The 15,891-nt window shown below is 35.1% G+C and overlaps 3 protein-coding genes across 4 annotated transcripts; 1 reads left to right on the top strand and 2 right to left on the bottom strand.

Moving 5' to 3' along the window:
- Positions 1–1,929: 1,929 nt before the first annotated feature.
- SmE (Small ribonucleoprotein particle protein SmE) lies at positions 1,930–4,549 on the bottom strand. The gene is made up of 3 exons (XM_080158742.1): positions 4,321–4,549; positions 3,323–3,399; positions 1,930–2,390 (listed from the first exon to the last, which is right to left on the bottom strand). Exons 1-3 carry the CDS (start codon positions 4,386–4,388, stop codon positions 2,251–2,253), a joined length of 285 nt encoding a protein of 94 aa, XP_080014868.1. The 5' UTR covers positions 4,389–4,549; the 3' UTR covers positions 1,930–2,250.
- A 1,655-nt stretch (positions 4,550–6,204) lies between these two features.
- l(2)05287 (WD repeat-containing protein l(2)05287) lies at positions 6,205–12,168 on the bottom strand. The gene is made up of 4 exons (XM_080158741.1): positions 10,111–12,168; positions 9,075–9,234; positions 7,861–8,211; positions 6,205–7,268 (listed from the first exon to the last, which is right to left on the bottom strand). Exons 1-4 carry the CDS (start codon positions 10,494–10,496, stop codon positions 6,228–6,230), a joined length of 1,938 nt encoding a protein of 645 aa, XP_080014867.1. The 5' UTR covers positions 10,497–12,168; the 3' UTR covers positions 6,205–6,227.
- Positions 12,169–12,620: 452 nt separating this feature from the next.
- On the top strand, positions 12,621–15,859 carry LOC145317619 (E3 SUMO-protein ligase PIAS1-like). 2 transcript variants are annotated; one of them, XR_013879055.1, is made up of 4 exons: positions 12,621–13,278; positions 13,617–14,527; positions 14,938–15,298; positions 15,664–15,859. XR_013879055.1 is itself a non-coding variant. In XM_080158767.1 (3 exons), the coding sequence occupies exons 1-3, from the start codon at positions 13,140–13,142 to the stop codon at positions 15,244–15,246; spliced, it is 1,359 nt and encodes a 452-aa protein (XP_080014893.1). In that variant the 5' UTR covers positions 12,621–13,139; the 3' UTR covers positions 15,247–15,859. The 2 variants fall into 2 exon arrangements, 1 of the variants encoding a protein (XP_080014893.1); XM_080158767.1 differs by having other exon boundaries at positions 14,938–15,859.
- The last annotated feature ends 32 nt before the right edge of the window (positions 15,860–15,891 follow it).

The following is a 15,891-nucleotide window of genomic DNA, read 5'->3' as shown; positions in this document are numbered from 1 at the left end:
GTGCCTTTCATTGGCCAATAGGAAGCTTCACTATAATGGAGAACAATATCGTTTCAGGGGTTGGCGATATCCTTTGCGGCACACCAACTGACACATCCTGTTATTAAAACATCACGATGTTAAACACTGAATTTAGACAAAAAAAAACAAGGATGACATCATCCAAAAGTAGCGAAGCTCGAAAATTATGAATGGAAATCGGAAATAAAATTTACTATAGAGCAATAAACATTAAACTTTGTAATTAGGGAAATCACCAAACCTTTAAAATCACGAATACTTAAAAATCTAGGAATCGATCTAACACCCAGGGAGTAAGGGAGGGGACAATGGGCAATTAATTCAATATAAGAGTTACCAAAGAAAGGGCATGAAATCCAGTTTAATCCAATAAATTTGTAGGAAATTATAAAGGGATTGTTAATTAAATAATAGATTTCCATAGCGTCATGTAAAGTGAAATCACAACTTGTTTTCGATGAAATATATTGAGGTTTTATGGTGTGATTTTTATATTGCAAGATTATTGGACCCGGCCAGCTGCTAGCAAGAATATGACTGCCCCTTTTTATTCTGTTTATTTCCCTTGCCCCCACTTCCCTTCTCCCTTCTCCCCGTCTGCTACATTCCAAACTAACACAACGAGTAGTTATTTTCCTTGCCCCCACTTCCCTTATCCCTTCTCCCCGTCTGCAATATTCAAAACATACACAACGAGTAGCGGCATTTAATGCGCAAGTCCCCAAACTCAGTCAGAAACTGCTAAATTGTTGCACATTCCCTTTAAGCCAGTCCCCAAAGTTTGAGACTCCTAAAATTTTAATATTCGATCCATTGTCCCCTCCCTTACTCCCTGTCTAACACCGCAATTAGTAGCCAAATCTTAATGAAACTTAATGGAAATATGTAGAACATGGGCATATTCAATTGAATCCCTGATAATTTCAGCCTTCAATCCTGAATAGGAATAGAAAAAATTACGAAAACCTAAAAATATAGGAATCGATCCAGCACCCCAATAAAAGACAAATCTTACTAAAACTTCTTGGAATTATATAGAATGTAAAATTAATTAACCCCTGAAAATTTCAGCCCTTTATTTTACAAAGGAGTTGAGAAAATAGTGAAAACTTGAAAATCTAGGAATCGATCTCACACCCCAAATAACAGACAGATGTACAAAACAATGTATAGATAAGATGGGCATATGCCATAGGAATCTTCACAAAAAAAATCAGCTATCTATCTTGAATAGGAGTCGAGAAAATTATGTTTCCCTCTCTTCGTGATTGACGGACATTGTGAATTAAAGAGTAGCTTCGCTGCTAAAAATTTCGAAAGAAGCATAACACGATGCGCTAATAACCAATTTTGTGTGCTAGTTTATTTATAAATATCCTCTTTAAAACCTTTCTCGATGTGTTCGACATTCTAGTCATTCACGATGCTATTTTGCTATTTAACAAATGATGTGTAATTTCGTAATTTACAGGACTAATCTCTCCACAATTTTAGTTGATTAATACTTAATACTTCCACTTAAAGCTACAAAGACGAGGCCTCGCGAGGGAGATGCCAACACACCTTTAAAGATATAGACCTGGGTATATATGATCCCGAAAGCAATGGCAATATCAGCAACTCTATAAATATATGCGAACTAGATTTAAGTTAAACTAAACTATATGAAACACAATGCATTAGGTCTTTCTCTATAAAGCACAGTTCAGTAGTTTTCAGGGTTCCGACACAAATCGTTCTACTAAGTAATAAGGTTCAGAAAGACATCGTTATACTTAGTATTATGGGTAGAATGATCTTCTTTTCCTTTCCAAAACTAAACCAGTCCTAATCCGTATCATAGATATTTAACAAACTTCCGAACAACATAGACTTATAGCGTACCTAAGAATATTTATTAAAGAATAATTACAGGTACAAAAAGTTGTATTTAATATAAAGAAAAACAAGAACGACGAACACAAAATAATACGAATATGTCCAACTACAAGTTGTCCATTGATCGTTGACAAAAAATGCACGCATTCAAAATAATCAGATAGATAATCATGATGGTTATTTTTACAAGCTAACACAGTTAGCAACATATAGCATTCAGTAGGTAATCAGAAAAATTGCACAAAATTTTCGGAAAATTAAATTGTTGTCTAAAACGAGAAGAAGAATATTGAACAAAATTGTTGGAATGCCATGCTATATGCTGCGATAATGAGGTGATTTAAAGTACAACTACTTGGCTCCGTCTTTGGCTTGGATAAGCGTGATGTTGTCCCCCTTCAGCATGATCCTCCTCAGTGGCTTGCGGGTGTTCTTCTTCATGTGCACCTCACAGGCATCGTCCAAGACCAAATTCATGTACTCGTCAAAACCTAAATATTATACATTTGTTTTATTTCATTATTTCAAAAGTGGGTACTTTAAAACAGTGTCTTAATATCCTTTTCTGTGAGCTGCACTCGTAGTTTATCAATTGAGCAAGACCTTTTTATGCCAAGTCAGCGATCCTTAAGTATTTTTAAAAGATGATTTTTTAACCTTTCTCGTCAGGGGGTGTAGATTTTGTACAATATAATTTATTCCCTCCTGGATGCAAAAGTATTTCACCCCCCATTAAAATCCTTGTTATTATACCGGAGCAGTACCCATTTGACGATTGACGTCTGTTATAAAATATTTCGCATTTTAATCTTAAGTCAAACATATCAATTTATTTTGCTTGAAAATATCTAGTCTACAACCCTTTCTGTCACACCCAATATATCCATAATAAGTCAGAATATCAATTTAATGATATTGTCATTTCCATTGTCATATTATTATATAACCCTGACAGGATAAGACATCATTCAAGTTATCTAAGTTTTTGTAATCATGGATCTAAAGGGATAAGACAATAGCCGATAAAATGATATACAACCCCAATAATACACAAAATTACTCCTTCTGTATATTGAAATTAGTGGATGAAACGTTTAATGACTTAATGATAGGCCAATAAAGATTCACACAAGTCCCAAAAGTTGTAAAGCCAACGAATAAGAGAAGAGCTGGATCTTTAAATCATTTAAGTGGAGATCGGGGTGAGCCGAATCGAATTTCAGCCAATCACAGCGCGAAATTTCATAAAATGCTGTGCTCTCATTAGTGGAAAGTTGGCTCACCCCGATCTGGCTCACCACTAAAATGATTTAAAGATACAGCTAAGGTTATTATAAACTTTGGGGACTAGTGTAATAAACAGCTCATTGTCCCTGTCCCATAACTTCGTATTGTATTTCTTTTTTTTTTAAGTGAATCTCACCTGCAATGACTCCCTCAATTCTGGTGTTAACGTTCTCGTAGAGCCACACCTGCACAACTGTCTTGTTCTGAAGGTATCTGAACAACAATAAATTATTACTAGGTATTATCGGAGAAAGTGTGCTAATAACGAGGAGCTCTATGAGACAGCGTGTCAAGTCATAATGTACTTGAACGGGCTGGCATGGATCTCAAATTCATATTTCTGGCTGTCTTGGACTTGCGCATTGGAAAGCATATTGATTTGTTCAAATAATAGTGATCGTGTAAAACAAAACATTACTCTTATTAACGACTGAAACTAACAATTTAAATAAATATTAAACCCGCCGGCAAGATTAAGAGGTCTTTTCCCTGTGGTAACGCACTGAGTTGCGGTGATGAGATTTCGAGTTCAAGTCCCCATGGCAACTCGAATTCTCAGTTGAACATATTCACACAACTTCCCCTGGTTGTGTAAGAAGGGAGATTATTAAGTGGTTTGGATACTTAATAGTCACGTACATAATATCTGTACAACCCTTATCCCAAGCTCCTCTGCGGAGAGCGTCATTCATTACGGTGGCTTAATTTGGGACACCTGCCATACTCGGCGAGGGTGAGGTAATAAAGAGTAGCTCCCTTGAGACAGCGGGTCAAGGCATAATGTACTTGGGCGTGGAGCTTGATAGCCCCCGTGGCTATACAAAAGTGTCTCGTCCTTCTCCATGACTACTTAGGTCCAAACACTAAGAAACTATGGCTACACACACACACACACGAAATAAGACCCACCTTGTAATATATCCTTCTAACAATTACCATCGAATTTGGTTTAAGGAGGATGTTAACATCTCCCCCCCTCAACTGTGGTACTTAAAACTCCGCTTATAGATAAACATTTAATTGTAAATGTAAAGATGTATATCATAAACCAGACAACTATTTCAAAGACCTTTTTGTATAAATCCATTATAGAACAAGTCTCGTAAACGCCTTTACGATAATAAATTATTGTACCTGAAAATTAGGTTGATGGGCTGGACCATCACCTTCTGTACTTTTTGTCCATCTCCTCTGTAAGACATTTTGACTGTGTGAAAATTAATTGGTTGAGATCAATTTCTGAAAAACAAAAAGAACAAAATAATAAAAAGTATGTAGATAACAGTGAATTTTAGCATAACAGTGAAAAAAAGAAAACTCCCGGTTTTGCGGCAGCACTACAGATATCTAATCCTTAAACGAAAAAAACTTTCAAAAACTTCTAGCTTGGGAGCCCTTAAACTAATGGTACTAAAAATCAATTTTGATTTGATATGTATAGGTACTGTTGGCAGTCTGGATTTTGAATTTGTCGCTTCATTTTAAGCATTTTAATGAGGCATACTATATAGTATAATCATCTTAAGATTTTATTCTCTTCAACTTTGAAAATTTTTAGGTCAAACCTACCGAATTTCTTACTAAAGCTTCCAAAATATAAACATCTCAAACGTTAACGTGAATTTATCAAACAAAAATAGTACATATTTAGCAATAAATAGCGTTTTCATTACGCTTTGATTGGCTTGATAAGTCAAAATCGTTTACATTAATCCAACGAACAAAAATTAGCACTGAAAGCCTACTGAACTTAAAGAAAATGTTGTATTCTACTTTAAAAACGTTAATTTAAAGGTTATTTAAATAATTTTAATAAAATACCTAAATAAAATAAAATTATTAACAAATAAATAACAATAACCGGCAGTAATAAGTATACACGCATGGCGGGAGGCAGGTAGAAAACAGGATTGTTAGTATAACAAGGTCATGGTTGCCAAATTTTACAAACATACAAAATACAATTTCTGTTTTTAAATTTCTAGGTATTAAATCAATTAATAACATTTTCTACAAACCCCAAAATATGATTCCTTTAAGTTATTACAAATATTTTTTGGAAATAATGGCTTTTTATAGATTACAACAACGGCAACCCTGTTTTTATGCTATATAGTGTACACTTACGGTTTTTAATAAAATATTTCGCGCATTTTCTTTTTTTCCTAACATAATACCCAATGATGAGACACAATATTACCTCTTTTGTAGGTTAAAATTTGTGGTAGAATCGATTGGAAATTGAACATAATGAACCAACCAATCAAAATAAACAGATAACTAATCATGACAAACTAGCATAAATACGTATAAAGGGGGAGGTGGGTTGTACTAAAATTCCGTATGGTGTGAATTTTAATGCTAAAAACAGTAGTAGAACGATAATATTTCACTAATTATGTGTATTCCTTTTTGATAGAACCGAACAAATTTTTTTATATATATTTTTATTTAGTAAATAATATAGTTTTACTATTTTTAAGCCTTAAAACTACGAAATCTTAGCACAACCTACCTCCCCCTTTGTCCATCTGTAAAGTATAGCAATGACATTTTTTATCGATGCAGCCAAATATTTGTTTTACTGTCAATGGACATATAGACGACATGGTCTAAGATTAGGGTCGTTAGAATGGACGATAGTTTGATGCAAGCCCCGGTTACGATAAACATAAAGTAGAAAGTGGAACTATTCTTATTTTCATACCTCCGTAAAAATAGCATAAGGACCTAAAGTATTAAAAATAACCTAGAATCGGCTTTAATTATACCGTCCAAAGACCCATCTCTCCAGGTTTACCACTAAAATAAGGAAACATAAGTTTAAAGCAATGGAAAGATTGACATTTTTAGAACAACGATTGGAGTATTTCTATACGGACTAGCCACCCCTAAATGTAGAAAAGCTTTGATTAATACCTTATGCTAGATAAGATGCGTAAAAAATGTTTCGAGTTAGGATATTGGATAGGTAGGCAAAGTCTAAAATTTCAACAAACGATAAAATCAACAATCTGATTGAAAAAATACATACATATATTTTAATTATTTTTTATCAATTCAAGATGTTTAGCAAACTCATCATAATTTACTGGTTTCTGCTTTGTTTCATAGAAGCCCAAATATGCTCGGTACTTTGCAGTTTTTGCGGCCAATCTTCCGACCGGCGGCTCCGCCTCGAGCCGCTCCAGCTGTTCTGTGGTGCCAGCAGTGCGAGTTTTGGGTAATCCTCGCACTCGGTTGGTTAAAAATGAAACGGCAAGGGATGTATTACTAGGTACTGCGTGTAGAGGCACGGCTAATAACGAGTTAATGTCATCTGAAGTTTTCTTTCTCGACTCTGCTTCAATTTCTTTGGGTACAAAAGCTGAGCGTCTGGCTGCCAAGAAATGGTTCACCTTCTTCACGGTCATTGTATTATATTCTTCAGTAAATAATTTGTATCCAATCATTTTCATTAATCCTTTACCGTTAATAAAATATAGAACCGGAGTGCTCTTGAACATTCCAAAAACAGCCGCACCATTGAAGGGACCATCAAATTTTGCCACAGTCGAAAAGTCGCCCATCCGTAGGTATTCTATCACATCTCTTCCGACTGCAACAAGATTACCTGTTTTTGGATCCGATATCAAATTTTTGATAACGAAGGACAACCTAGTGGTTTTGCACTCAAGTGTGATTAGATTCCAAACACAAAGCATGGTTGAAGTTGTGGCACATAAAAACAGGCCCTGTTTCAATCCCTGGCCAAATGTTAGATGATTAATTGTAACTAGCTTATCATCTAGGGCAGTAAGTGTAGTTTTGAGCTGACAAGCCTTGTCAAAAATTGCCACAATATATTGAAAAGCAATGACAAGAACACTGCCATCAGTTGACCAAGCAGCGGTGTTACATTCTAGGCCACGAAACTGAAACAAATATTGACAAGACCAGCAAGATTGCCCCTCTTCATCATCGTTTAGTACCCAAAGTTTGGAAACCTTGTCACAACCGACTGAAATTATCGTAACTGGGCCATTTTCGCTTTCAGGTTTGAATTTCAGTTCTCGTACTCCTTTTCTGTGCGGAGAGTCAATCTAAATAACAGAAATATTATGAGTTATTGATCTCTTAATATTGAAAAAACACACTGGTTCTATTTCCGTATACCGAAAGTAGATTACTTTCCTCTCCCCTCGTTTATTTATGAATTGTAGCCCAAAAATAGAGCAGAATTTAGTTTTTCAACTTGCAAAGGGTGCACGAAGTGCATTTAAACTTTACTTTCGTGAACTACATTTTTTTCTGTTCAATAGTTTTTAAACTACCACACATTTTTTTGTTTTTTTTTCACCAAGGAGGGGGGGGGGGGGAATGGAAAAAATGTTTTCAGTTTTCTTAATTTTTACATTTTTTATTCCCCCCCCCCCCCTGAGCAGGGAATCCCATGTAGAAAATACACCCCTGAAAAATATTAAAACTTAAAATCATATTTTTTGGATACATGCAACACAAATGACTGTCTAGTTTTCACAAAACAGCATGAATGGTGGTGCCTAATTGATTGCTATTTATTGTAATAAAAATTTATATATGTTAGATGGTATTCTTGTAACTTATGCTTGCAATCAAACTTGTTGAATGCACTTCATACAACTATCCCTTTTGCCATTAATCTAAATTAATCACCTGTGTGTGAAGAACAAATTCTTGTGTTGACTGAGCAAAATGCCAGAATTTCATCAAAATCCGCGGAACTTCTGTCATGCACGCGTCCACGGTGACCATAAACATACCGTCTTCAGACAGGGCCATCGCTTCAACCTCAGAATTTACAGGTTTTCTGGCGTCCTCTTTATTTAAAAAGTTCTCACGAGCAACATCAAGATTCAAAGTGTCCTTGGTTTCTGGATAAAAGACTTGAATGTGTCCAGTGTTCCCGTTTAAATGGAGACTCTTTGAACGATTGTTCCACACGAGACCTGCAGGCCAATCTTGAGTATTTCTGCACAAACCAATCAGCTCTTGGGCTCCTTTACCCTATAAAATTGAAAACAATTATATAACTAAAAAATACAATACTAATATTGGATCAGGTACACTTTCCGGTAAAAGGTTCCTAGAATCGATTATATTAAAAAAAAACAAAAAAACAATGAACCTTTAAGGTCACTAGCGGCCTAACGTTTATATTATGTTTGCACATAATTTGAACAGATTAAAGACAAAAAAAATGCTTAGTTATCTCGCACCGCATTTAAATGAACGAAAATAGACCTATTTTACGCGTATTTTCTTCCGTTTAGCTTTTCAACGTGAATCATTGGATCTTGGCTATTATAGATAAATTAAAGGACTTCATATGCCGCTTATGCGGCCATAACATGCATTTGTCCCGTAATTTATACAAAATATTTAATATTATAATATCATTCTTGTCTCTGTCTATTACACATAAACGCAGACATAGGACACTTGAAAATATATTAATCTTCCGCTTAATTTATTATAGTTTGAAATAGACAGACACATTAGAAGATTAAAAAATAAGGAGCAAGAAAACTTTCTTCAAACGCAAATGCTTTGTGATATAACAATTAACATATTATCCTTATAGTAAAGTAAAAGGATGTTTGTTTGTTTGTACCGAAAAATCTAGCTGACCGCTGAAACGATCGGGTTCACCTTAACAGGGTAGCTTCTCCTAGGTACCAGGAGGGTACCACCACCGTCCCAAGAGAAATCTCCCATAGAAAAATAATTCCACCCCCCCCCCCTCCAATCATTTTTTTTAAAATCTAAATTTAAAAAAATGGGTTTTAGGATTCAAGTCCCCCCTCCTCAAATGCACTTAGAGGCCTCTAGGGGCGTAGCCGCTAGTGTATCAATCAATTGATTAATACCTGACTATCTATAATCTTTACTGAATTGTTGGCCAACTGTACTGCTACACCACTCCCGCAATTCTCTACGCCAAGAATTTCAGAGCCTATTCTGGGTGTAAAATATGGTTTCGAATTTTCCTCAATAAACCATTTGCACAGAACTCTTTCGTCACCTCCACTAAAAGCAAGAGAATAAACGTGAATTGATAAGGAAAACAAGAAGATACAGAAATTTATGAATAATGAAATAATCTCGTTAGGTATTCAGAGAACAGATGACATTAAGGACAGAACTGTCAAGATAAAATCAAACTGATATAGCCTAAGGGAGAACCTTGAAAACGGTCACGACAGTGACATGCAGCTCAAATGTAGCCCCTAACTTTAAGTACCCCTATGTAAATTTATAAAAGTAACAGGATGTCTCTCTGTGTATATGTTTCTGTCTTAATAACTATTATATAGAGTATCTTTACTCCACCAAGGAAAGCTAGATGATGTAAAGAAAATTGGACAAATTTCAGGCCATTTTATCCAAAACAATAACGAAACTTTACTTTTAGTCAAGCAACCCATTTTTTTCAATGACGGATTAATTCAATATCACATTGCCCTCCACGATTAAAAGATCCATTGACATTTTGATAAGATAATTTCATTTTCCCTTTAACAATCAATTAAGAGAAACTGTAGACTGAGCGCGAAAAGGAAACGGATTAATGTAGAGTTAATGTAGTGCCTGTATTATATATTATCTTTAGTAGATTCAAAGTAGAACGACGATAGTTTACACCAGGGGTTGTGATTCAGCCAATTAGTTAAATTTGAAATTGCCGAAAATTAAATATTTTGTTGGCGTAAAACTTGTTTTTGATGTACCTTAAGGGAAGTGGGTATTAAAGGGGGAAATAATTGAAGAGAATTGTGGGGAAATCTTAATTTAGAATTAATTGTCAGAAGAGCATTCCCTAGTCCCCTGGTTTACATTAAAACAACCGGTAAAGGAACATTTTGAGTCAGTCGTTTTATTAATTAAACACCCTAGCAAGCTTACCTGTAAAGATGAGATCCTTCTGGAGACCAAGCTAGAGCTCTTATACAACAGTGGTGCCAGCTTAGAGATGCTCTGGGATCATTATGTAATTTCTCATTTTTTTCATTGCCATAGACTAAAAATATCATGCGTGTTTCTGCAATGGCAAATACCTTTTTCGTCGGATGACATCTTGCAACTTTAAATTCCCTATCGGGATTCTTCGGAGAGAACTTCTGTGTGATTGAGAGACTTCTGTCATAGCAAAAGACTTGAGCATCTTTGCTATTGCCTTTATCAGCGATACAAATAACACAGCTGTCATTATTGCCTACATGAAGAGATCCCAGTTTTACGTCAGTGAATATCTCCTTAAATTTAGAGTTGTGAATATCGACCCTAATCATTTTGAGCTGGTTCCTATCTTTCACTATACCATAACACTCTTTTGTTTCCGAAAAGTTACTTGGGAAAATTACTTCAAGTAAACTTTTCTTGAGATCACTGCCAAAATATTTTTCTCTTGACACAACTTTGGCCAATTCATGATCCCATGTTACAAGTTCTGTTGGAAGTGCAACAAGCAATTCAGTGGGTTTATCTAATTGTATGCTTATTTAATGTTAAATTAAAATGACTTAGGTATAGGTATTATCCTCTTAGAATTTTTTTTCTTCAATATTGAAAATTTGAGTACCCCCCCGACAGCGAACTATGAACTCTGGCCGCAGCGCTCGGCCCCCTAGCCTGCCTAGCCGCAGCGCTCGGCTCCCTAGCCTAAAACCTAACCTAACCTAAAATAGTTTTACTTTTGATGGCTGAATTGTATATGTTAGGTCTTAGTAATGGTGATTAATGAATAAAAAAAATAAGCATTCCTTTGTTGAATCCTAATCCAACAGCAGCTCCTGTGTTTAATTTACGTATAGGTTGTCCAGTTTCTGCATTGAAAACAGTTACTTTATTTTCTCCATTAACGAATATAAGTTTCCCATCCGGTGAAATTAACAAGCGGTTGGAAATTAGGTCTCTGCCTCCACAGTGTTGGATTTGCAATCTTTCCTCTGGTGCTTCTACAGTCATTGTAGATCTGAAAACGAACGGAATTTGAAGTATCATTGTAAAAGGGGTGGAATTTTGGCATGATAATGATCTTACATTAACAAAATCATACGTTATCATCATAGAAATTTTTTTCTTCAATTTTGAAAATATTTGTATCTCTTGTATCAGATAACGATACCTACTTACTATGCAGCTTATACCAATGGCGAAATTAATTCATAAAAAAATCACGAAACCATACGTGTTTTTCACCTGTCGTTGTGAGCAATGCATCGTAAAATTGACGACCTCTCCATTTGCCCCCCAAATATTATTTTAGATTTATTTCACTTGTTGGTTATACCTTATTCCTGCATACTATGTAGGGTTGGCAACCCGACTCCGAATCCGGAATCCCTCAGTTTTTGGCCAATTTTGAAATCCAGAATCCGTTTTTAATACCTAGCGGACTTGTTAGGCTAAAATTAGCGTCTTGAGTTTATTCTTTCAACGTACCCCCCTCCCCCCTCTTTGAAGGCAAAGATCACCACCCCCGTCTCTCACCACATACACCACCAATAGGAGAAAAGCTACTGTGAAAATATGAAAATACGCAGCTTTAGATTCTTACCATGCAGTACCCGGTAAAATTGAATTAATGCCTTAATTCATTTATTAAAAATGCAATTGATTAGACAGGCTATTTTTGAGTTTAGGTTAGCTCGGCCTTAATTTAATTCTAGTATTTCTTCGAAACTGATTTTTATTCGCTAGATAAAAACCGGTTCTCGGCCGGCCATACTAATAAATCATGAACTATAGACAATTTTCCACGAATATTGAAGTAACAATCATAATATTAAAACCAGTTTTGTTGTAATTAATTTGATTTTTCAGCGGATTACTATCACAAGATTTAACACTGAAAGAAGATCATATCACGAAATCACCTTATACCTTGATATTAATCTAAATCCAATCAATACTTCCTAATTTCCTTCTTAATTCGATTTGTTTTTATTGAAAAATGTTGAGTTGTTAAATGAAAAGCATGGAAAATCCAGGATGAACAAAAACTTAATTCAATTTAATTTTGTTTATATTTTTAAATTGATTTACATATTTAAAATTCATCCAATTTCAAAATTTAGGCAAGACTTTAGAGTCTTTTTAATAAAAAACAATATTTTTTTACTAATAGCTTATGCTATTCTAAAAACTATTATTATTCAATAAAAAGTTGTCAACTCTTGTTAAGGAAATGCCGCGTAACTTTTACCAAATACAGGTTGCCAAAACTAAGAATTCAATATTGCGGATTATTTCCAAGTTCAAGATTGGTAGAAACTGGCCCCCAACTGGGCCTCATCTAGCAAAATATTTACTCTATCGAGGAAATAGAATGATTTTGGTACCAAAAGAGTCAATTTCGACGACCCTACATCAAATTCATACCATTTTGTAAAAAGACGACCAGTGAACATTTCATATGAATATTATGAAATTTACGTTAATAATGTAATTTGTAACGGTATTTTAAGCTTTGCTTATACCCTGCATGGTTAGGCTGAAGCCAATAAAACCTAACCCAGGTTGAAACACTTTTTAAAACAAAAATTAGGGGTTTAGGGGGGAGGGAGGTTATATGTTGTGAGTATATTAAATTATATTTTGGCAACCCTGATTTCAGAGAAATTTTCTGAGCACAACAAAACTTTGTGCAATCTACCTTAAAAACATTAATTTTTAATATTTTGAGTGAAAAGTAAATATTTCCACTGAAAATTAATAAAATTTAAATTTATTACCTGTTTTAGACGCTATTTTATGTGAAATTGAATATTTAATGTAGAGATTGTCTATTTTTTTTTGTTTAAAGCCGCCGGTGTTTAACTTAATATTTTCTTATTAATAATACTTTTCAGAAAATATTAGTAGTTATTAATGATTTAAAGCTGCCACCTTAATACTGAAAGATTTATAATAGAAGTTGATTGAATCTTAAGATGATTCCTGGCGGAAATATGAGTTATACAGCGGCTGCGTATCAGCAGATGCTGAGCTTAGCTGGGTACACGGCAGCTCAAGCTCAGCAAGCAGCACTATCTGCCAATGCAAGAAGCACCTTTCAGCCTTCATTTGCTGGTAAATATTTTTTTAGTTCATTATATCAATTCCTCTCTTAGGAGTTTATAAATATACAGCCAGATTTTGGCCTAGCTAGAAAGGCGCATTTCGCTGCACCGTTGTCGCTAATGTATGCAAAAGATTTTTTCATGCACTTTCCGTACTTTTCAGTTGACTCGAAGTTGGCCAAGTTTAAATCCCTTTTAATTTGTTCATTCCTCTATAAAGATACCTATTGTTTTCATAATTCTATTTGCTTTTTAAGTTTTTTTCTTATTTCGGAGATTTTTTACTCGCAAGATTCCTAGTTATCGATAAAGTATTTAAGAAAAAATTAACTTTTATTTCTTTTTCAGGCACAACTGCTGGGTTTGGAGGAGCTTCAGCGGCTGGATATCAGGTTAAACCTGGCAGCTCTGTTCCACAACGCGCTGATGTCAAATTGAAGAAGTTGCCCTTCTATGACATACACGCCGAACTGTTGCCACCAACTTCGTTGTTGGCCCAGGGTTCCAGCAGGTTCCAGGAAGCACAGTTCCAATTCCAGCTGACTCTACAACAAGCTTCTGAAATTGCATCTACCCGTGACATAAGAATGGGTAGTAAACTGGATTATCAACATCAAATTCAGCTCAGGTTTTGTCCGCTAGATAGTTCTGCTGAACAGGGAGATGAATTTCCCCCAAGTATTTGTGTCACAGTCAACAGCAAAATGTGCCAGTTGCCCAATCCTATTCCCACAAACAAACCAAATGTAGAGCCAAAACGCCCCCCAAAGCCGATCAGTATCACGCCATACTGCAAACTATCACCAATGAACCCCAATGTTGTAAACATAAAGTGGGCCAGTGAGTTCAGCAAAGGCTGGGTGGTTGGCATCTGGCTTGTGGAGAAATTGACCAGTGAACAGTTGCTCGATCGTCTTAAGATGAAGGGATCTAGAAATCCTGAGTTTACAAGAGAAATTATTAAGAAGAAGTTGAACGATGATGAGGATGAAATTGCCACTACTAACCTGAAAGTAACAGTTGCTTGTCCACTTGGAAAAATGAGAATGACGATTCCTTGCAGACCAACAACTTGCGACCACTTGCAGTGCTTCGACGCTATGCTGTTTCTCCAAATGAATGAAAGAAAACCGACATGGCAGTGTCCCGTTTGCGATAAGCCTGCTCTTTATGACAATCTGATGGTTGATGGTTATTTCCTCGAGGTTATCAAAGATCCAGTTTTGCCCACCGAAGAAAATGAAATAATTTTAAATCAGGTTGGTTTTTGGAACTTTGTCTTTTATTATCTTAATAAGAACTATTTTATATTTTTTTTAATGCGCGGTTGTTTCTATTACAAGTGAGCATTTACAATAGCATTCGGACTGCGCCTGTACTGTCCTTTGTCGACTTATTCTACATTTAATTGTCCCAGTCATCCTATTATATAAAGTAGTAAGCTTTTGTTGTATGTAGCGAAGGATTTCCCTAAAGCACTGAACCGATACTTCTTTTCAGAGAACTTTCTTACAGGTCCAAGGAAGGTTTAAAACTATTTTGGGGGAGGGTATCTCTACCCTCCAAATAAAAAATGATGCTCTTAACTTAAGTGGCTTTAGAGGCTTATAGGGGCATAGCTGCTAGTAAGCTTAAATTTCAATATTTGAAATATCATTTTTGTTTAAAGGATGGATCCTGGCATCCAGTTCCCATAGAGAAAGAAGAAACAAAAAAGAAGAAAGAGGAGAAAAAGGAGGAGGACAAGGAAGAAGTTGATCTAGTCGATCTCTCAGATGACGACGGAGAAGGTGGCTCAAAGAAAGCTTCTGCCGCTGCCGCCGCAGCCAGTGACGATGACGGAGCTGCACCCAAGACTACAGAAACAACAGCTGCAGCGTCAAACTCGGATGACGAAGGTGAAGCTGCGGCGGCAGCTCCTGCTAGCAATGGAACACCTGGACCTTCGGGAGAAATTGAATGTATTGATCTTGAATAGGATTAATATAATATGTAAATAATTTATTTGTCGCATCGATGTAAATATTTAAGTAAGTGTTCAAATTTTGCCTTAATTTTTCAAATTTTGTGAATATTGCTTTCAAAATTCGATAGGTATTCAATTCAAAATTCATAGGTTTTAAATTTTATGTTGCATTTTCAGTTATGTAATTAAAAACATCATGCATGTCATTGTAAATATAATAATGTAGATCAGACAAAGTCCTCAAACTTTTACAGTTGTTATTTTACTCTTAATAATAACTAGAAAAATAAAATTGAATCTACTAAAATAAATTTTCTTACCTATCCTTGCTTTACTTCTGATGATACTTATTTATGAAATAAGGTACACAATTAAAAATGATTATTTTCATTTTTACCTACCTAATTTCATTTTTTTTGTTTTGTAAAGGCAACTTCATTTCATACTGTTTATTTAAATCCTCATTTTGTTCTTTATTTGTAAATCGTTAAAGCTATTTCTCTTCCTCTACGCATCCCCAGGACAAAAAAAAATATTAAATAAATATTCGTTTCGAGCACCAGTTTCTTTTTATATTCTCATATCCATTAATATTTTTTTTGTACTATTACTGTATGGTTTCAGATTTTTAAAGGATGATTTAAGCGGTGGTACCAA

This window comes from Acartia tonsa, chromosome 4 (assembly GCF_053477335.1).
Source record: "Acartia tonsa isolate MP-2025a chromosome 4, ASM5347733v1, whole genome shotgun sequence".
NCBI lineage: Eukaryota > Metazoa > Arthropoda > Copepoda > Calanoida > Acartiidae > Acartia > Acartia tonsa.
This window is presented reverse-complemented; position numbering and strand designations above follow the sequence as displayed.